At 33.9% G+C, this 22,634-nt stretch overlaps 4 protein-coding genes across 4 annotated transcripts in view; 2 read left to right on the forward strand and 2 right to left on the reverse strand.

Annotated features, from left to right (window-relative positions):
- LOC134260590 (GRAM domain-containing protein 2B-like) overlaps nt 1-3,133 on the reverse strand; it is a 28,452-nt gene extending 25,319 nt beyond the window's left edge. Inside the window, exon 1 of the mRNA XM_062743137.1 lies at nt 3,053-3,133. The gene's annotated coding sequence lies outside the window, so the exon portion shown is untranslated. The remainder of the gene's footprint in view (nt 1-3,052) is intronic.
- Nucleotides 3,134-7,216: 4,083 nt separating this feature from the next.
- LOC134260529 (elongation factor Tu-like) lies at nt 7,217-8,662 on the forward strand. The gene has a single exon (XM_062743084.1). The coding sequence runs from the start codon at nt 7,250-7,252 to the stop codon at nt 8,642-8,644; it is 1,395 nt and encodes a 464-aa protein (XP_062599068.1). The 5' UTR covers nt 7,217-7,249; the 3' UTR covers nt 8,645-8,662.
- Nucleotides 8,663-14,403: 5,741 nt separating this feature from the next.
- Nucleotides 14,404-16,728, reverse strand: LOC134260539 (uncharacterized). Its single transcript, XM_062743093.1, has 4 exons — nt 16,599-16,728; nt 16,320-16,425; nt 14,843-14,923; nt 14,404-14,727 (listed from the first exon to the last, which is right to left on the reverse strand). The coding sequence occupies exons 1-4, from the start codon at nt 16,694-16,696 to the stop codon at nt 14,635-14,637; spliced, it is 378 nt and encodes a 125-aa protein (XP_062599077.1). The 5' UTR covers nt 16,697-16,728; the 3' UTR covers nt 14,404-14,634.
- A 1,592-nt stretch (nt 16,729-18,320) lies between these two features.
- LOC134260549 (U11/U12 small nuclear ribonucleoprotein 48 kDa protein-like) lies at nt 18,321-21,844 on the forward strand. The gene is made up of 7 exons (XM_062743101.1): nt 18,321-18,457; nt 18,728-18,847; nt 20,295-20,361; nt 20,501-20,554; nt 20,771-20,959; nt 21,113-21,234; nt 21,368-21,844. The coding sequence occupies exons 1-7, from the start codon at nt 18,332-18,334 to the stop codon at nt 21,776-21,778; spliced, it is 1,089 nt and encodes a 362-aa protein (XP_062599085.1). The 5' UTR covers nt 18,321-18,331; the 3' UTR covers nt 21,779-21,844.
- Nucleotides 21,845-22,634: the final 790 nt, after the last annotated feature.

A 22,634-nucleotide genomic window follows, 5' to 3' on the forward strand; every position in this document is an offset into this window, starting at 1 on the left:
AAGTTTGTCTCATTTCCAGTCTTTAATCAACAGAAAAATCAGTGTAAACAGACTAAGGTGGCTATTAAGAGTTTAAATGGTTTTCTATGTAAGATTTGGCATATTAAATGAGCCAGAAATAGAACTGGTATTGATTACCATAATTATGTTGAAATCACCATGTTTTGCAGACTTAGACTATGGTACTACAATATATCCAAGCATGTACTAAATAATACACAGGAATCTATTATAAAGAACTATATGCAGTACATTACATATTTTCCCCCTAGAAAAGTCATATTTTGAAAATTTCTTGAAAAGTGCTAAATTGTATATATATTGTATGAGAAATCTAAGTAACAAAAAATATTAAAGTTTAAAAGTAGGATATTGTCCTGTTTTTATGATGTCACAAACTATTAGGATTTTGTGTTAATTTTCAGAAAGAGGAAAAAATATACAAAATTTGCTCAATTTTTACAATAAAATTTATAGAGTGCAGGTGTGTTCAATAACAATATTTATATAAAATATTGGTATTAACTATCATTCTACACATTATATCAAAGTATTGAGCTTGAGCAGACCTGCAGTCAGTGACTTTTGCTCGAAATATTGACCTAATATACCAAGATATACACAATTTTCTGTAGAAATCACAGGAAATTTTAAACTTACATCATTTTCCTGACGTCATATCAAACATATGACGTCATGGCTTATGAAAATATTGTGCTTTCAAGTCTGCAGATATCCTCCTGGTTTAAAACATAATTATATATTTCTCAGTCAAAGTTTGATTTTGAAGGCACATATTGGCCATAACCGCATTAAGTCCTTCAAATTTTGTTTCATGCAGATTTGACAAACATAAACACTTGCAACTGTAAATGCTACCGTTTCATTGCTAGGAAAGAAAATTCTATTTATGTTTCCAATTTTTTTAATTGGTTCTCTTCTTTTTAAAAATCATGAACTCTAGTTAAATAAGAAGAGGAAAGGGGCATTTACAATATATTACTACCCTCATCACCTTTGAAAAACAGTAACAGTTTTTAGAAAATTATTTCTCTGCCTCAGACATATGTCTGGCGGAGGATAACATGAATGCACTTTCACTCTTTCACCAAATTTTATGCTAAATCATTCTGTCAGCATTTGATATGTATGAGCATTTTTCATGCTATACCTTAAGCATTTATTATACCCTTGAAGCTTGAAAAGGGGGAGGGTATGGATGTCCATCCGTCTGAACGTCTGTCTGTCCGTTCGTTACGATTTGGGGAACCCATCTCTTATCCGCAACTCCTCTTATACTACTGATTGAAATTTAATAAGACTTTCATAGAATGTTTGTTACATGGTGTCATTGTGATTTCCTATTTTACTTTTTGATCTGAAACATATTTTGGCTTTCCCATAGCCAAACATTGATACCACCAATTTTTTTCTATAAGATTGAAGGGTACCCATCTCTTATCTGCAACTCTTAACCTATATACCACTGAATAAAGTGAATTTGAATTTAACAAATGTTTAATTTATATTTATCTTACCGTAATAATGAAGTTTTATACAATCCTTGGATCATTATTGATGATTTCAGTTAGACTGTATTTTTATATCAGGCATAAGTAAGGTTTCAAATATCATAGTTACCAATAGTAACCAAAGTGATTTTGATCTACCATACCTGTATAAAACATTATCCAAGATTGTGTTTTATTACAATGCTTGGCTATGCATTTTATTGGGAAAAAGGGTGTTGAGGTGTAATTTTATATCATCTGAAGCTACTAAGGTCACACAGTAAAATAAATCTGTTCAGCCTGGTCCATGACATTGACAGCCTCATTTATATTCAGAAAAAAATTACAGATCCTCACTCAGTATTTATAAAAACAGCTGTAAAAATATATACTTTTCCAAAGAAAATTCTAAAACTTACAACTAGAATCATTGATATTTTACATATAATATTTACTATTTGATTAGTTTTCTTGTTAGCATTTTACACGCTGCATAGAAACACACGTTTTAAGCCTTTTGTGATAAAATTACAAATGCAATGGCAACCAAAATATTCCCTTGAACTTCAAGAGAAAGTAACTGACAGCATAAGTGTACAAGTTTTACATACTTACGAAAACCAAAGAAGTGCACCAAACAAATTCGATTCTTAGGTTGGAATGAAAAAACTAATTTAAATAGCGCACTTTACAGGATGATGATCTGTTAACAGGTCCAGCACAATCTCTTGATTAAGCTATATAGCTTTAAAAAGCTATATAGCTTTATTAAGCTATTCAAAATAGCTTGATAAAGCTATTTATATGCAGTTTTTAACAAAAAAGTTGTTTGAAAGAAATAAACAAAAAGTCGCAAGTATTTGACTATTCATATATGTACTATGGACTATCAAAAATACAACCTAAATCATAGAAAGTTCTTACATTGCTGCTGTTGAATACTTTAAGCAAAATATGAATTTCCATTGTTTGAGTAACTGTGTGTGCGGTGAGGCGTGGGTAAGTATGATAGCTTCTCATTGTGCTGAACTGTTACTAATCAATTATCCTGTTGGCCATAACTGGCCTCCTTTATAATTTCATTCAAGAAATAACTGTGTGGTCACTCATCAATAGCCCCAAAACTTTTAAAATTTTGAGTACAAAGTCTCTCAAGGAGACGCAATTTGGTGAGTGATTTTTACATGCATTGTATTCAGAAGAGAACAAAGTTTAATATTTCCACTGCACCTAGGTGCGACTTTTTGCACATGTTGAAAAAATAACACATTGGAGGTAAAAGTCTGAGAAAATAGCTTAATCAAGCTATTCTGAATAGCTTAATAAAGCTGTATAGCTAAATCAAGCTATATAGCTTAATCAGGAGATTGTGCCGGACCTGGTTAAGCCGTTAGCGTTATCAATGACAGTCATCTTGAAGAATGGAATGAATATTGTCCTTAGTCTAACGTTACATAAAATACTTATCAAGCATGCTAAGCTTGGAAAGTGGAATTCATAACAACGTTTCAGAACCCAATGAATCATTGTCATCAGCTTACCTGCATGTAACCAGACCTTCACCAATACATTTCAACTTTCGCAACACCTCACGTCCTCCATATTAAAACGCACGATTGTCATTGGTTGGTACTTGTCGAAAGATCAAGGGGAGTAACTCGTATATAAAACAAAATCTTTGCGCCCCCCCCCCCTTTTCCCCACAATTCACCCCAAAGTGTACAATTACCATTTGTTAATAGTTATGAGCGTCGTAAACATCGTAAAGAACAATCTGAATACTTCATTCATATTTGCGAAAAATAGATTTCTTCTGTATTTTTTACTTGAATATATACCGACTATATTGCTAATTTTCCAAAATTTACTAATTTGGCCATAACTTTTAAATGGTTTTGCTGGGATTTTCATACTTTGCAGATGTTATCCTTGTGACAAGACCTTCCAATAGATACCAACAACTTAGACCTTTTGACCTTGAAGATTGACCTACTTTTTAAAATGTTAACCTTGGCAATAACTTTTGAACGGTAAAGGCTATAGGGCTTTCATACTCCACAAATTGACAACCCTTGTGACAAGACTTTTCATTTGATACCAACAACTTTGACCCTTTGACCCTGAGCTTGAAGTTTGACCTACTTTCTAAAAACTTGAACTTTGGGTATAACTTTTGAACAGATGGTGCTAGGGTTTTATATTTCATTTTTGTAGAACTTCTTAATTTAGTGAGAAGGCCTTACTTTGCCAGTTTGGGTATCAATTAACATGTTTGATATTTAACATTCGCTATGTTGCCAGACGGGGGCATCAGTGTTTCACAAACACATCTTGTTTTTTTTTAATATTATAATTCTAACCAGTAGTTCTACGAAAAATGAAACATTTCAGGGTATAAAACATGAAAAATGTTTCAAAAAGCAATATTAACATCATAATACTCTAAAGGTCATATACTGATCAGTGAACATGAAAACAGATTTGTCAATAAATCTGGTGGGTCTATTGTTAACTTATTACAACATTTTCAATATTCCATTGATTTGAAGGTAATGTTAAGAAAGTTAATGCTAGATCAATTCAGTCTTACTATTTTTCAAATAAAGCTGAATATGACAATTTTTTTTTTTATTTCTGACGGTTCAGTATAAATTATGATTCATATAGTCTCGCATTAATTCATTTGAATAAAAGTTAAAATTCCGGTAAAATTATCGTTACAGAAGTGAACTCACAGCTCAATAAATGTTGAAATATCCGACAGTACACTGTTAAAATCAAAGCTTGTTTTAGGATATCAAACAAAAGTATGAAGCATTTCGATCCCAATATAAAAAAAAGAATACCTTTAATGCAATAACCTCTTCTGAATTACAGCTAAAGGAGTTTTTTTTATGCCCCCATAATTTCGTCCGCCTGTCTGTATATCTGTCTGTCTGTTTGTCCGCAAAAACTTTAACCTTGCTCATAACTTTTGATTTAGTGGAGATACTACTTTCATTTTTCATAAAGATGTGTATTCCTTGTGACGAGACCTTTCTTTGAGTACCACTAAATTTGGCTTTTTGACCTTGACCTTTGAGTTTGAAACACTTTTACACAAAAATTCCAAACTTTTTTTTTAATTTGGCTGTAACTTTTAAACGATAGATACTAGGACTTTCATACTTTACATAAGGTATTCTTTATGACAAGACCTTTCATTGCATACCAACAACTTTGACCTTTGACCTTGGAGATTTATACTCGTATATTTAAAAAACTTAGCCTCAGCCATAACTTTTGAACGGTAAGGACTAGGGCTTTTATACTTCATATATGTAATCCTTGTGAGAAGACCATTCTTTGGATACCAACATCTTTGATCTTTTGATCTTTTAACTTGGAGTTTGACCTACTTTTTATAACAAACCTTGACCATACCTTTTGAAGGGTAAGGGCTAAGGTTTTCATACTTCGGGTGAAACTCAAAGGTCAAGGTCAAAAATTCAAGTTTGGTACCCACAGAAAGGTCTAGTCACAAGGAATACACATGTGAATTATGAAAGTCATATCTCCACAACATCAAAAGTTATGGGCAAGGTTAAAGTTTTTGCGGACAAACAGACAGCTAGACAGACGGACGGACCGACAGACACGACAAAAACTATTTACCCCCGATTCTTCGATTACGGGGGCATAAAAACCATAACGCCACAGTTCTGCAGCTATACTTGCCAATTTCATTTGATCGAACTGATGGGTTTATGCAAGTTGTCCGTAAACAAATGTTCAAATCACTCTTCCAGTAACCACGAATTCGAACGGGTTGGAAGAGACACCCTTGCTCATCAAAGCTATTCAATTAGTTTGTTTGCTAAATAAATAGGAGGAGATATAAAATTAAGGAATTTTTATAATACATAGTGTACCATATCACCGTGCGCAACGTCATGATGAACAGACCTGGTCATCCATATAACCAGTGGCCCGATCCTGGGGCAAGGAATATGACAATTTTGGAAGAGGTCTCGATGTTCATTTTAACATTTTGAATGAAAGATGTCCATTCGTAAAAAAGAAGCCGGTATATCAGTTTTGTTGGATTTGGCCGCCCGATCCCTTAGGCCATATATATATACAGGGGACTTAGAACCGAAACTTAATAAAATTTATTCCCATTGTGTTTCAGTTTAAATTATGTTAAATGTCAATTTTCCTTAAAATATTTGTTCCATCTTGATGACAGTTCAGAGAGTGATTTCATCCGTAGATCCGTTGGCAGGGTAAATCAATTTCTAGTAGTACTCTTCTATAGGGTGCAAAACACAGTTTTATGTATGACGTTATCAGGACGTTACTTGGTGCGGGACAAGCAAAACTGACCCCTATAAAAAAATAAAATGGAGGCTTGTTACATAGACTTCTGCATATCAATGGAAAGATAAAATTGTGAATTTTGTAAATATTCAACTATAATACATTCATCAATTACTACTGGGGGGTATTTGACACCAGAAATATGGGGGATATTGGGTTGTTTATGCATCCATTTTCAGTGCACCTATGCATTTTTAACCCCCCTGCTCAACAAAAACAGAAAAAATCAGACAAAATAAGTTGCATGCATTTCACAGAACAAGTCTTAAGGTTTTCTTTTAGTGTGCTTTCAGGGTACATTTTCCACCTCTTGAAAGAGCTACATTACCTGCTAATTGACTCATGCAATTCTGCACATGTGAAAACTGGATGTTTTGGGAGTTATCTCCCCCTATTAAAAAGTCTCACAATTTTTTTTTTCTAAAAATGAATGCACATTTTTTTCTTTAAATATTAAGATAAGACTCTAATTTATGCGAATAAAAACAAAAAAGATGCAGTTTTCATCTAGATTCCTATAAATAGCAGGAAAATCCCTACCCAGCATGCTTCTCTCTGGGGAAAACCCCCTGGATTTTATACGAACTAATTTCTGCCTGAAAATAGAATTTTTGGGAAATTCCTTCAAAATGCTTCTCCTAAAGTTTTGGTCTAATTTCAATATAATGTGGCACCCAAGTAGACTAGCCTACAATATAATTTAGTAAATTGGATCTTGTTTTTGATGAACATTGTTGCCATGGTTACTAAAAATAGAATTTTTTTGTGAAATTCTTTCAATATGCTTTTTCTCTTAAAGTTTTGATTTTAACAATTATTAATAAATTATCAATCTGCTATTATATTATTATTATGTTTATTCACCAATCAAGGGCCCACAGGGGGCATGAACAATTATTACAAAATGATAACATTGATTACAATTCTATATTAAGGATAATGTAACATGACTTGTGATTAAGTTTGACATTGAGAAGTGCATCACCACACTGGATCAAAAGCATAAAAACCATAGAATGATAAAAGAAAACACAATTAAATAAAAATGATAGATATAAGGTAAAAAAAAAATCTTGTAGTAATGGCAGTAAGAAATAACTATTTTTTACGGAAGCGTATTATAGGGTCAGGCTCAGCAGTATCTTTTATTAATTTGTTTTAACAAATTATCAATTTGTTTTTAAAACACATTATCTAGATAGATAAAACAAATTATTTATTTTTAAAACAAATAACTATTTTGTTATAACAAATTAATAAAAGATACTGGTACAGCCCTAATACGCTTCCGTACGAAAATGAGTTATTTAGTTCTGTGTACAACTTATCTATAGACCATTACACCGGAAACCAGAAGGTATCAGCGGTCACTGGTCAGCATGGCTCGATACATACACAAACTTATCAATATTCAAGGCAGTTTAAAGCTTGCATGTGTGTCAAGGCTTAGAAATTTAGAAACTAATACCGGAAATGCTTATTTGAAGGAATCTGTGAGAAAATTCTCTTATACGTTCATAAACTTCGAAAAACCGTTTTGCAATGTTGGAACAATAGGTCATGTAGATCACGGAAAAACAACTCTTACAGCTGCAATGACAAAAATCTTATCCGAAGAAATAGGAACTACCAAAGCTGTAAAATTCGATGAAATCGACAAAGCACCAGAGGAGAAGAAAAGAGGTATAACCATAAATGCTGCACATATTGCCTATGAGTCAAACAAAAGACGATATGCCCACACAGACTGCCCAGGCCATATAGACTTCATAAAGAATATGATCACAGGGACAGCTCAGATGGATGGTGCTATTCTTGTTGTAGCTGCAACAGAAGGAACTATGCCACAAACCCGAGAACATGTATTACTAGCCAAACAAATTGGAGTTAAACATTTAGTGGTTTACATCAATAAAGTTGATGCTGCAGATGAAGAAATGGCAGAGCTTTGTGAAATTGAAGTCCGTATGCTATTGGATGAATATGGATATAATGGATCTGAAGTTCCTGTGGTATGGGGATCTGCACTTTGTGCATTGAATGGAGTTAATGAAAAGCTTGGGAAAGAATCTATTTTAAAGTTAGTCAATACACTTGACGAGTATGTACCAATACCGGAACGAAATTTGTCAGCTCCATTTGTTTTTCCCATTGAAACAGCAGTAAAAATTCCAAGTCGTGGTACAGTTGTTGTTGGAACTTTAAAAGAAGGTATCATTAATAAAGGTGATGCTGCTGAAATCATTGGACAGGGAGTGTCCGTTCTGACATCAGTCACTGACATTGAAGTGTTTCACGAATCAGTGTCTAAACTTGTGGCAGGTCAAAATGCAGGGGTTCTTTTGAAAGCTGTAAAACAGACTAACATTACTAGGGGTATGTTCTTGGTAAAACCTCATACAGCCAGTCAACATACTTATTTTGCAGCGAAAATTTATGTCCAGACTAAAGAGGAAGGAGGACGTACCAAGCCACTCAGAAATGAGTATCAACAACAACTATTTTGTTCATTGTGGTCCATGGGATGTATTGTTTACTTGCCGGAGGATTTACCAATGATCATGCCAGGGGACACTGCCGACGTCAAAATATTATTACGCCAACCCATGATTTTAAAGGCTGGACAGCAGTTCACTATCCGTGAAAATCAAATATCATCTGTGACTGGAATTGTGACAGAAATCTTACCTCCTCTTAATGTTGAAATTAAAGGGTTCACATTCCTCAAACCCCAACCCCCTGTAAAAATAGAAGGAAAGAGAAAAAGGAAATAATGAAAATTGAAAAATCTTGTTGTGTCTCAGAATTTTTTTTTTTTTTTTTTGAAAATCTTTTATTTTTATAACATTTATTTTAAAATAAACATCAAGTTTAACTCAATTAAGTTTACAAACTTTACACAGATATTACTGACTGAGGCAAGTAGATTTGACAAGGATTCATGTCTGATAGGCCTATGGATTTTCTTTTCTCAGAGATGGGCGCATTTGACGTGTGATCTGAAGGAATCATTTGCGAAACATTTATGGTTTAAATATCCATGATTTGGTTGGCTGAACATATAGCTGGTCAGATTTTACAAACACGTCCATAGGGGTTTTTTTTTCATTTAGTTTGAAAGACCTTGTGAGATTGTAACATTTATGTCTTTTTTTTCTTAAGGGGTACTATAACATAGTAATTTTTCACAAAAATAAACACCTAAAAAAATGTAATGCATAGATTCATGATACGTGTACATGTACACTATAGACTAGAAGATCAGAATTCATTTCGATCGAGAACCAAACTGAACCAAAATTAATCTAATTCAAAATTTAAATACATCAGTACATAAAACGAAATTGACAAAATAAATGGTTGTTTGCATGAAAAAAAATTAACGCCCAATGCCAGGCTCGAACCAAAAACTTTTCGCTTCGAGTGCACTGAACAGGTAACCCAACTTACTGAGCTATCACTGCTACAAATAAATAGCAGATTTTAAAAAGACAAGCACCACATTCACACATTTGGATTTTTTGTGAAAAACTTCATTTTTCTAGGTCTCTGGGTCTTCTCTCCATTTTTAAAAAATGTGTATTTGTTTCTTTGAATTAAAATACACACAAATAATTTTTTTAATTCATGGAGAGAAGACCCAGAGATAGAAACTTTTTAGAAAAATGTGTTTAAAAATGTACAATTTTGTACCAAATGTTTGATCTGGCCAAATTTCAAGTCATTTTTTAGCAAATCAAAGCTCAATTTCGGGAAAATATTTTCCTTTTCTGTTGCACAGGAACTCGATAAATAAAAAAAGTGTTAAAATTTCATGTGACGTCGATAAAATTTTCACTTTTCAATTACGCCCAGATTCCTGCCGAATGCCAATCAAAAGCGCTCTCGTTCTTTAGAATTTAGTGAATTGCACTAGGTGACTCACTTTTCATTCTCATAAAGATGTGTCCTGGAGAAGGAAGTTATGATTAACAAATGCTAGATGGGCAACATTTTAAGAAATTGTAATATCATTATTGATATGGTATTTGTAAATTTGAAAAAAAAAAAAAAAAAAAGTACATGTATGAAAATTTGAGGGGAGAGGGGCTAATTTCCAAGAGGGTCTGTAGATTTCATTGACTGGTTGCAGGTCCTACAAACCAGTGGTGTCAAAAGTACGGAATGAGTCTATTTATGAATATGAAGTTCTCTCAACTTTTTTTGGGGAGGGGAGGGGGGGGTGTCTGAATATTGATCAACAAGTTCTGATAGCTTACAAACGTTTACAGCTACAAAAAATTAATTTGCAAATGGGAATGGGAGTCAAATGAAATTTCAATGGGGTATACAAAAATAAATTAAGTGGTTTTTAAGGTAGCTGCAGATCTGTAGCTCTCCGAAAAAATAATTTGACCGACCGGAGAATACTGAGTATATTTATTCGGAGAGCTACAGTTTTGCAGCTATTTTGTAAGGGTATTCCGGGTTTCTAAAATCTTTATCTAGATGGACAATGAGTCAGGTAATACATGTATCCATAAAATTCACTGTTTGAATTTTTCTTTTCCAATATTTTAGCTAATTCTGATGTAAACTTTAATGATTAATTTTCTTTTAGGTTTCTAATATAACTGTTTCAAGCTTACTTCTTATCAGGAATTTCTTTTTACATTCACACCGTTTAGTAATACATGTACATGTAAAACATTTATTGCTATAGACAGGTTATCAGTTAAAGTTAAAAAAAAAAACAAGATGTGTTTGTGAAACACTATGCGCCCCGGTGGCAACAAAGTTCAAAAAAGCTATTCTAAGCATATAGGTAACAGTCAAGGTCATTGGCCTCGATGTCATTTGAAAGAACTTAATTAGTGGAGTATGCATACCAAATACGAAGTCTCTATCTCCTATGGTTCAAAAGTTATGGTGAAAAGTCGAAAAAGCTATTTTTGGAATATAGGTCACTGTCAAGGTCACAAGGTCATTGACCTTGGTGTCATTTGAAAGAACTTTATTAATGGAGTATGCATACCAAATATGAAGTCTCTATCTCTCAGAGTCCAAAAGTTTTGGCGAAGGTTAAAGTTCAGGCACGAATCGGAAATTTTTTCCAGGGGGGGGGGGGGTCCACCCCAGTCAAAAAAAAAATCCAATCCCAAAAATTTCTTGAAAAGCAAAAAAAAAAAAACAAAACAAAACATTAAACTCGCCCAAACGTTAAAAACCTACTTCGTTGGGGGGGGGGGGGGGGGGGGGGCTATGACACATGAAGTTGACAACAGACAGAGAGAAAGACAGGACAAAAACAATAATCGCCCTGCATCTATCGATCCGGGTGCATGACAATATGTGTGTGAAACACTGATGCCCCTATATGGAAACATAGCAAATGTTGAATTTTCTCAAATACAAATCAAATATGTTGGTACCCAAAGTAAGGTCTTCTCAAAAGAAATGTAATGGTAAAATATGAAAGCCCTAGCACCACATGTTCAAAAGTTATGGCTGAGGTCAAAGTTTTTTAAAGGTTGGTCAAACTTCGGGGTCAAAGTTGTTGATTTCTAAAGAAAGGTCTTGTCGCAGACATAATATATTTTGAAGTATGAAAGCCCTATCCCTTAAAAAGTAAGGACCGTTGTTTAAAGTTTTGAAAAAGAGGGTAAAACTTCAAGGTCAAAGTTGTTGGTATTCAATGAAAGGTCTTGTCACAAGGATTATATATGTGAAGTATATAAGCCCTAGCCCCATCCGTTCAATAGATATGGCCAAGATCAAAGTTTTGTGAAAAGTAGATCAAACTCCAGGTCAATGTTGTTGGTTTTTAAGGAAAAGTCTTGTCACAAGGATTACATGTGTGAAGTGTGAATGTCCTAGCTCTTAATTACTGTTCAAAACCTATGGCCAAGGTAAAAGTTTGTAAAAGTGGGTCAGTCTTCAAGGCCAAAAGGTCAGAGTTGTTGGACGGTATCCAATGAAAGATCTTTACACATTTATAATATATATGTGAAGTATGAAAGTCCTAGCACCAACCGTTCAAAAATTATCGCCAAAGTAAAAGTTTGGAAATTCTGTGGTCCCCAAAGGAAGGTCGTGTAACAGGGAGTAAACATGTGAAATATGAAAGCCATCTCCACGCAGTTAAGGACAAGGTTAAATTTTTTGTGGACAAACAGATAAACAGACAGGGAAAAAATTTATATACTTGTACCCCCAAATCTTCGATTTTAAAGGGGGAATAACAACTTACATCCAAATCTTATTTATTCATCTAGTAATCTAATCAATCCATTCATCTAGTAATCTAATCAACCCTTCTGTAAATGAGCAGTCTGGGAAGCTGTAGACTGATGAGGAGTGGATCGTGTCATAGGGCCATATGTTATAAACTGATTTCATTGCAAAATCTTTTTGAAATATCGCTCAAATGGAAAGATTAACACTCTTACTGAATGTATGAATTTTCGACTTTGACCCCCAAATCAATGAGGGTCTTCCATAGATCAGAGGGAGTTGTGGTATACATTTTCAGTGCGAAAGCTCAAAGGCATCTAGAGATATTTCACGGAAAGGAAAGTATTAAAACAATTTATGATCTGAACCTTTGTCTTTTATGTCGATGGGGAGTTACGTAAAATTTTATTGCCAAAGCTCAAACTTAAGACTACTCGAGATATTTTGCGGAAACGGAAGTGTAACTAACAGACAAAAATACAGACAGACCGAAATTAATATCCCCCACTTTCAGTGAAAGCGGGAAACTATTACCACCACTTTGTGGTGGAGAGCTGCAATTTTAGACCTGTGCTTGACACAACCATTGAGAAGTGATGGTCTTTTTGTTTCAGATGCTTTAAACCGAGGTCCTCTGTCAAAGCAGGTCTGTTTCAAATATGGATATTTTACTTGAAAAGACGTTAATGGTAATCTAACAACCAAGCTTTATTATAAAACGTGATGACTTTAACTTTTCTATCGTCAACTTCCCTTACTGACGCAGCACCTGCTACGGAGTTTATGTATCTCAGTTGATTCGATACACGAGCATGCTCTAAGTTTCGAATCAATTTCTAAAACTAGGTAAATTATTGACAAATAAGTTGATGAAACAAGAATATCAACAGTCTCGTTTAAAGTAATCATTTCGTAAGTTCTATGGTCGATACAAGGAATTTGTTTATCATTGAGTCAAATGTTGACTGACGTTTTTCACACTGATTGTTAGTCCATTATTTATACACTGAATTGACGACGGATTTTTCCGTTATTTCCCGATCATGACAAGGAGCACACGGCGGTGTGATCGGTGGGTAGGGGATGCTCACTCCTTCTTGGTACCTGATTCCACCTCTGATGGTTACAAAGGCGTCGGAACCGGTGGGCTAGGGGGTCTTAGCCCCCCCCCCCCTATTTTTTCTGCAAAGATATACATTAAATAGGCATTGAAAATTGGGGTTTACCTTCTTTTGTTGGTTTAGCCCCCCCTTTCAATTAACCCCCTCACTTTTAATTTGCTTCCGACGCCTATATGGGGTAGGAGATCCGTGTTTGCTATGCTCCTATTTTGTATTGTTTTATGGACTTTTGATCTTGTATATACTGTTCGTTATCTCCATATGATTCATGATCTAACCTAGATTGTCCGGATGAGTGATTTTAGCCATGCATATTTTAACCAAATATAAGTTCGGATGATGTATCCAGGGGATGGGTACTTCCCAATTTGATTAAAATCAGATCTTTGTATTGGACACTTCCAGAATTGCTTTGGATTTTGAATCTGACCTTTTCATCTATTATTTTCAGATGAGTGACCAGGGTTATGTGTTTAGAATAGCTATATAATATTATGGTCTGCTATGATAAAACTTGCAAAGATAGTGGAGCTAAGGGTGAAAACTTTCAGACTTATTTTGAATGCTTGAAGTGAAAAAAAATGCTCTCTTGATTACTTGGGGACAGGACCACCCCCAACCCACCCCCTGTATAAACAAAGGTCCCGTGTCGCAGTATAGATGCTGGCACGATAAAGATCCCTCCCTGCTCGGTGGCCCTGAGTGCCAAGTATAGGACAAAATTTGCAGCTCTCCACCGGCAAGTGGTGGCGTTTCCATATGTGTGAAACATTCTCGAGAGGGACTTTAAACAATATAAAATCAACCAATCAATCTGTTTTAGTATCAGAGAGTATGAATATTAGGCTACACTTTTAGCAGCATTTGATGTCGACCGCGATGCAAATTACATATACATTACTTCCGTTTCGCACAGAACATAACACACCCCAAACACCGTGCATAACTCCACATATGGGGGCGCGGAATGGTGATATCACTGTGTTCCGCCGTAAGTGAATTTAGGATTACTTTCATCTCAATCACTGTAGGAAAGCTAATCAAGTCAAAGTACATTGCAAATTCCGCTTCGAATTCCGCACCCCCGTATGTCACCATTCCGCGCCCCCATATGTGGGGTTATGCACGGTGCCAAACAAACTCCCCCAAACCCCAACCCCAACCAAACTTTCTCTAGCTTATAAAATTAAATAAACACATTTTAGAAGGATTCAAACACTGGTTTTATTTTGTTCTACGATTGCGCATTTTACAATTTTTAATAAAAACATATTTTATTCTATTTTAATATTTTATCAATGTAATCTTCTGCTGGGACTCCTATTCGATCACTTCTTTTTCAGGTTGATTTTTAAGTATTCACTCCGTTTACATGTTGTTTTTTTTAGAATATTCTCCATTTACAGTATGATTTCCTGATATTTACTTCTTTACAGGTTGATTTCTAGGTCTGGACCTATACTTGCACTGACGTCACTTTCAACCCAGCTGACATGTATCTCCGAGTCATTTAAGCTTCGTCCCTTTAAACAAAATTTTACATATTCTATAAAATACTTATCTAGGTTAATTAATTTCTCATTTAAGTTATGAGAAGAAGGTTTTAAAAACTAAATGGAATGTACAATTTATAAATACCTTGACGGTCGGAGTTTTTCTGAATTCAATATACATCAGCCAAAGATAGACCAGCTCCATTAATACAAGCGACACCAGTCCCTAGGGTTTATTGAAAAAAGGTAGAATTGCGAATTATATAAAGGAGATTTCCGTAATAATTTGTATTATTATACATATACCTCTATTGATTTTTTTTGTTATATAAAAATTAGGTAGTTAAATGTGAAAAGTTCCCCTCGACCTGTTCTATTTCCCTCAATCGGCTGCGCCACAGGAAATAGTCCTGGTCCTGGGGAACTGGAATCTTGCTAACTCCCTCAATGATATTCTTTAACTGTATATTAATTAACAACGAAAACCAGTTAATCGTCGAATGGTGCGACTATCTAACATTTTCATGTAATACATGTAGTAGCAGTTGCATGCATTGATGGATTTGATGCGTTGTAAAACTGGGGGTACTGTGAGCACCGGGGTCATTAGATTGATACCCCTACCTTCCTATGATTATAATGACAAAGTTCGTGTTTTCTGTGAGACCCGGATTAAGTGTCAGATCAGGCGCGTAGCATCGTTTCTGAAAGGAGGGGCAGCCAGAGAATTTTTTTTTTTACGTTTTTTTACTTAACTGAAAAAGTTGACAATCAAAAAAAAAAAAAGGGAAAAGTTGCCCAAAGTCGAAAATCCTATTGGGGTGGGGTGGGGGGAGGGTAGAGGCTAACTTTTCTCAATGTCAATTACTTTTAGTAACAATTTTTCATACTACAATTCTCGTACATCACTAATAGTGGGGGGCCAACTAGACTTTCAATTAACATTTCCTATACTATGAGTACTTCAGTATACTGTATACTGCCCCCCTGTTGCTACGCCCCTGCAGATCAAGAGTAAAATATGCACAACTGCATTATGTAAGAAGGAATCTGTGAAAGTATCATTAAACTTTATTCAGTGGTATAGGATGAGATATATGCGGATAAAAAGATGGGTAGCCTCCAATATTATATAAACAATGGCAGTGGGAAATCCAAAATATGTGGAGGAGAATTTTAATCATAAAGTAAAACTAGAGGTACTGTGAGCTCTGAGTTCACTAAATGATACCCCCGCTCCCATATGATTATAATGGCAAAGTTTATGTTTTGTTCTGAAGGATCCGTAATAAGTGTTAATTAATGCTTTGTAATAACATGTATATTTAAATATATACGAAAGCCTAGCTATTAGTACAAAAGCCTATATATAATAGGATCAATCTATGGAGAAAATTTTTTTAAAGGGCGTTATAACGCCTTTCGAAAAGGCGTAATAACGCGAAAAAGGCGTTTTTTCGCGTTATAACACCTTATAAATTTTTTTCTCTTTAGATTGATCCTAATAGGCTTTCGTAAATATGATTGAAAAGCAAATTTAAAGGTCACGTGAGTGTGTATATCTGGATTTTAAAGTAGAGGGTTCATCGTGAGGCAAAAAGTGTGTTATAAATATTACTCACTATGATAATCCTGATGTCGAACGGATTTGAACAGTTTGTATCCCTATCACAACCCGCAAAATCTGAGAGTGTTACAACATCCCAAAGGGATACTTCTGGTTCATTGCTAAAAAAAATATAATTATGATCTGAAGATATTTTAACAGCGGAAGACATGCAAAACAAGTTACTTGTAACCTTTTGTAAGGAAATTCTTTAAATTATTACATAGAGATTTTCTGCTATCAAAAATATAAACAATACGAGATACTGTAAATAACTGTCATGAAATGCACCTACCAGTTCAGAAACTCATACATAGGATGAAGTAAAGCAGGCATTATCGCAAGTTTAGATGCCGAATAGCTAAAAATCCTTAAAGACTTAAAAAATTTCATTGTTTCTGTTCTCTAGCTTGGGCTTATTGTGACGTCTTTTATTGTCTTATTGTGACGTCAAAGATTAAAAAATGTAATGAAATATAAAGAGTTCTATAATGAATTGCCGTGTGTTGCTGCGTATCATAGTAATTAAATAATAAAAATAAATAATGATAAAATTTACTTGATAAACATACTAAAACATTTTTCCTTCTTATCTTACAGTGTACAACAATTTCAATTTCGGGATTGAACGATGTTGGTCCGAATTTTACCCTCTCCTTGTCCAAACCCGATGGAAATTAATCGTGTTGCCTGATGAAGAGATCAAGAGTTTCTCTTGAGTGCATCGGTTGTTAACAACAAAATTTTAGCTCAGAGATAATTATACAAGGTAATCAATATTGCTGAATTTTTGAGCTAGGAACCCCTAGTATTACTAGTATTACTAGTATTATCTCTGCTTGAGAAAATTCGGACAGATAAAGCTGATAGCTCACAGGGGCTTGTGTAGAGAAAATAAATCAGTTTATAAAAAATTGTACCTCGGAGAAAAAAACACTTTATCTCCGAGGTACTAATTTTTTTAACCGATTTATTTTCTCTACACAAGCCCCTGTGTTTCAGGTATTAGAAATAATTCAGAAATTATCGTTTCAATTTTCACACGAAAAATGCCTCACTAATAGTAATATAAACCAGCATTTCAGGTTGACATAAAAAACACTAGGTTTTTAAACCCCCAAAACACCAGCTGGGGTACAAATTTTTTTAAAAACCCAGACTGGCATACCTTTCTCTGTTATAATGTAATATTTACATTTGCAAATGTTTTCCTTTATATAACACTACTGAAGGCAAGCGTTTTTATAACTGTGTAAATACAGGTATGGGGTATTAGAGGTCATAGATGTGCAGAAATTAACGTTTCAATTTTCTGTGACGTCATAAAGGTCGACGCGCGTATAGTGGATTACATACATGCCGTTGGGTTTGAAAAATAAACGCATTTCACACGTTAAAAGTAAAAAAAATATAAAGTATGAATAAGTCACAAATGTAAATATAAGTAATAAGGTATCAAGTTTTTTTTTTTAAAACCCAGAAGCCCTTCGGGCTTTGGCATACCTTTCTCTGTCAAAAAATATAATTTCTTATTAAAGGGGGTATTTTTGTGTGAAACATAAGGCCGGGTTCTGTCCACGTGCAAGTACCTGTGATACTGTGCTAGGGATACCCAATACTCAAGTTTTTTTGGTCTATCTGATTCATGTAGATCTATTTGTCTTTTGAAACAAAGTTATATTCTATCAATCTATTGATATGTTTTTTTTAAAGTAAGAAAATGTACATTTTTATTAATCCACAGGTATTCCTCAGCTGTAAAACTTTTTAATTGAAAATCTTACGTCACATGGAATAATTAGTACTTTTTGCCCAAACTAACAATAATGTATAAGTCTAGAATTTTTTGTTTCAATGTAACATATTTATTTTTACATTACAGTATTCAAAATATGTTTTAAGTTAGTTTTTGTTTTGAATAATAAATACCAGTAAATAAATTCTATTCTTTCACCACATCCTATTTGGTATCATGTTGTATGGTTAATCTTTCTTTATGTACATGTATATGTTGTAGATCTGATAGATATGGAGGAGAAGAAGAGAGAGAGACAAGAGTTTATAGAGGAGACTAAGACATTCTTACAGACATGCCAGAACACCTTCAGCAATATCCTGCAACAAATGGACTGGTCACCTTCCCATTTTATACAGGTACATGTATTATACAGGTAAATGTATTACTTTAAATGTGCGTAATTTATCCCCAGATCTTATTCTTTAACCAGTTTGAAAAGTCAATACATTCTCATGTCTATATTTTGTTTTAGAAACAAAAGAATTTAATGTAGTTATTCTGAAATCAATTTTATAATCTTGATCACTACATGTATTATTTTAATATAATTCTTTTAATTATTCAATTTTATAATCTTGATCACTATAAGTATTATTTTATCATCATTATTTAATACTTCAATTAAGCAAAAGGAGATGGGAGTATGCTGCTTTGATCCAGGACATATAATGAGTAAGGAGGAATTGAAGAAACATGAGCCAATATGTAGGTTTACCTCTAGAGGGGTCCCAAAAACAGAGGCTCGGGTAACTATTGCATATATACTTGTTAGTCTTGTTAACCCCCTTCCCCGCAGTCACGCATTTTAACGCATATACCATTTCCTATATCTATAAACGCAAAATCACGCATTTACCGTTTCCCCGCAATCACGCATTTTCACGCACTTTAAAAAGTTCAATAAATCTTCAATTTATTGCCAAATTCCAACTATTTTATACTTGCTCAAATCTAATAAAATAAGAAAATTTATTTTCTAATTAAAATATTACGTTATGATATTATTTTTTTGTACCCTTAGAAAGTGCTTTTTAGTGATGTTGCTTAACAATTCTGTAAGTTGTAAAGAGTTAAACTGCAACATGATAATGTAAATTTTTTGTATTATTTTAGTGAGAAGTGACTAATACATTTGTGATTGGGCAATTTAATTACCAGGTAGATTGGTGATCAGGTTACTTTGTGAATGACAATTGTTAGGTAAACCATTCCATTAGGAATAAAGTAAGAGAAACATGTTTAAGCAAGATGTGTTTGTAAAACTCTGATGTCCCCATATGACAAGCATGACAGCTTTTGGCAAAGGTTGAAATTTCTCAAATGCAAGTCAAACTTCAAGATCAAGGGATGAAAAATGTTGTTACCCATTAACCCAAAGAAAAGACCTGTTATCAATGATTTTACTTGTAAAATATGAAAACCCAAGCACGGACTATTAAAAAGCCATGGCCAAGATTGTGGGCTAAACATGAGCAAGGTTAGGGTCAAAGGGGCAAGTTAAAGGTACTGAAGGAAAGGCCTTACCATAAGAAATACACGAGTGAAATATTAAAGCCCTAGCTAGCACCAGTTGTTCAAAAGCTATGGTCAAAGTTGATATTTTTCCTCAGTAGTCAAACTCCAAAGTCAAGGTTAAAATTGTTTTATTCAATGAAAGAATACACCTGTGAAATATGAAGGTCCTGATACTAACTGTCCAAAAAAGTTATAGTCCAATGTAAAAGTTTTTAAAAGTGGCAAAAAAAGGTAAAAAATAATTATATCCATAGAAAGATCTTATTACAATAAATACATGTACACACATAAAGTTTGAAAGCCCCAGCACCAATTGTTCAAAAGTTATGACTAAGGTTAAAGTTGAATTAATTATAGCAAAATTGGGTCAAATGTCAGGTCAAGTTCAAGAGTTCAAATACTGTTGTCCCCCCCCTCCCCCCCCAAAAAAAAGGCATGTCACAAGAAATACAAATAAGATGACAGCCATAGCTTCAGCCAATCAAAAGTTATGTCCATTGTTAAAGTTTTGTGGACAGACAGACACACAGATGAACAAAAAACTATTTACACTATGAATCTTTGATTACTGGGGATTTACTACCAGGTGAAAATAAAAGAAATCTGTATATTACTTGAGATGGTGTGTTTGATTTGAAATAATTGATTTCTTTTATATCTTGTGTAAAATATTTTTAGGATGAATCCAAGAAAACATCACAGTTTTTCTACAGGAATATAAACAGTGTCTGCAATGTTCCTATTGGTATGCATCAATATATCATCTAGCATTAAATTGTTAAACAATTGAAATGTTTGGTTTCCATGCCAGTTCTCCAAAGAATTCTCTCCTATTTTGATACTGCTATAAATTGAAAAAAAAAATATAATGTAATGATTTGTAGACAAGGAGACATTAAACAAAGTGCTGTGGGAGCATCATGTGGAAAACCACTCAAGTAAGAAATTGCTTGCTATCTTTGATGATAATCTCTGTATAAATAACTTACAAGAACAGAGCGGGATTGTAATTACAATACCTAATAATATATGCATTATTTTCTTAAAGAATTTATACTGTGAGAATAGATTCTGTGTATTTTACAGAAATACTCATGGTATAAACTGGACCATGTAAGGAAACATACCTATATCAGTATTTTTTTCATGTGCAGTTTTTTATGGCAAGAGTGAAGTCCCTTTGACAACAGAAGAGGAAACCAGTTTGCTTACGCCAAGTGAACGTGGTGCTCTTCATAGTTATATAATAAATAAAGCCAAAGAACAACGAAATATTCAAGGACTGGAAACAGATACTCTGCTCACTGCAGATTTTCAAGAAATTGTTAAAAAGAAAGCTTTAGGTAATGGGAAAAATTCTGTTGAAATGCTAAGTATATCCTCTTCAAATTATGATGCAAGCTTTAGTAAATAAAGATTGCTTTTAAAGATTTTATTGAGAAAAGAAATCTGTTGATGTGCCTTTAACACTATCTTGAAATTTTATGTGTTTACAGAGGGACAGAATAGTAAGCCTACAAGTTACACTGAGTATCTGAAGGCCATGAGAGACTACAAGAGAAGGAGACAGTCTTACAGAGCAAAGAATGTACACATCACAAGGAAATCTTATACAGAGGTACATGTTATGTTCAAACTAGAGTTATAGTAAGACAACTTCTCAATCTTACCATGTTGAAGTTATTAAAACAGTTGTTCTTTTTTACATTGTTTTGGTATTAAACTTCCTCTTCATGTTTTTTGGTATTTAGATCATCAAGGAAGTAATTGAAAATCAAACAGAATATCTCACTGAGATATTAAAACAAGACCAACAAGGTGACCAACAGGCAACAGAAAGAGATAAATCAACAGAGCTCACACAGGACTTAAAGGACACTATCACAGAGAAGATAGACGGAAGACAAAATGAGAATTCTGATGTCCATCAAAAGAGAAGCTTAGATACTTCTTATCACAGAAGTAAACACAGGAGCAGAAGTCGTGAAAGAAGTCGACACAGAGAAAGGGACACAAAGCATGATATGGACAGGGAAAGAAACACAAAGAAAATACCAGAGTATAGAAGCAGAAGCAGGGAGCATAGAAGCAGAGAGCAAAGCAGGGATAAACATAAACACAAGCACAAACACAAGCATAAACACAAAAAATCTGAACACTGATTTTATTTCATGCTTGTTTACTAGTCTACAAATGTTTTGCTAATAAAATTTGAGTTGCATATATTTATTGTGACTTTATTAATCAATTCCAAAATTGACCTATATTTTTTACTCTACATTAGATTGGACCCCTGGTCATTCACATGTATGGTGATGGTGTTTGAACTGCAGGGAAAAGCTGCATAGCATTTGCACAATCTTTCAGCACTATAAAGTTATCTTTTTACTCTAGATTGTAAGATTAATTTCATTCACCAAAAAAATTTTATTATTTGTTTCAACAGCTACAGAGCCATATTGTTCTATCTGAACAGAAAGTTAAAATTTTAGATTACTGTATTTGATTTTAAAATATATTATTGGCAAAAGTGTGTTACAGTTTCCTAAGTGTAAGTCATATTAAAGCAATTTCAAGGGCTGTGCTTCTAATGCTTCAAAATCCTGAAGGGACAGGGACATGTTTAGTTCTTACAGAGAGAATTAAAAAAAAAAATCAATGTACATTTTAAAATATTTGAATTGAAAATATGAACAAAAAAAAAAAAAAACAATTGGCTTGCAGAAAAAATGCCCACTAGCTGCCACCAAAAAAAGAGCTTGAGGTGATATTTGAGACTTTCTGTATTTTTAGATCACCTGAGTAACTCAGGTGACCTATTAATTGCTATCCGTTTTCATCCGTCGTCGTGTGTTGTGCATTGTGTGTTAACATTTGAACATTTTCAGCTTCTCTGAAACCACTGAACCAATTTCAACCAAATTTGGTGATACAGCATCTATGGGTGAAGGGGAACAAAAATAGTGAATCTTATGATCCCCACCCCTGAGGGGTGGGGCCAAAGCCACTAAAATTATT

The sequence above is a fragment of the Saccostrea cucullata genome, unplaced genomic scaffold (assembly GCF_032062105.1).
Source record: "Saccostrea cucullata isolate Sc308-1 unplaced genomic scaffold, CSIRO_AGI_Scuc_v1 ctg785, whole genome shotgun sequence".
Classification (NCBI taxonomy): Eukaryota; Metazoa; Mollusca; class Bivalvia; order Ostreida; family Ostreidae; genus Saccostrea; species Saccostrea cuccullata.

Excerpts from the sequence above, each read along its gene's own strand:
- LOC134260529 (XM_062743084.1), top strand. The coding sequence starts at position 7,250 with ATGGCTCGATACATACACAAACTTATCAATATTCAAGGCAGTTTAAAG.
- LOC134260549 (XM_062743101.1), top strand. The coding sequence starts at position 18,332 with ATGGAGGAGAAGAAGAGAGAGAGACAAGAGTTTATAGAGGAGACTAAG. Across the intron at positions 18,458-18,727 it reads CACCTTCCCATTTTATACAG|CAAAAGGAGATGGGAGTATG; the intron begins GTACATGTATTA and ends ACTTCAATTAAG. Across the intron at positions 20,362-20,500 it reads TGTCTGCAATGTTCCTATTG|ACAAGGAGACATTAAACAAA; the intron begins GTATGCATCAAT and ends AATGATTTGTAG.
- LOC134260539 (XM_062743093.1), bottom strand. The coding sequence starts at position 16,696 with ATGAAATTTTTTAAGTCTTTAAGGATTTTTAGCTATTCGGCATCTAAA. Across the intron at positions 14,924-16,319 it reads TCGACATCAGGATTATCATA|GGACTGGTGTCGCTTGTATT; the intron begins GTGAGTAATATT and ends AATAAACCCTAG. Across the intron at positions 14,728-14,842 it reads GAAAAACTCCGACCGTCAAG|GGACGAAGCTTAAATGACTC; the intron begins GTATTTATAAAT and ends TTTTGTTTAAAG.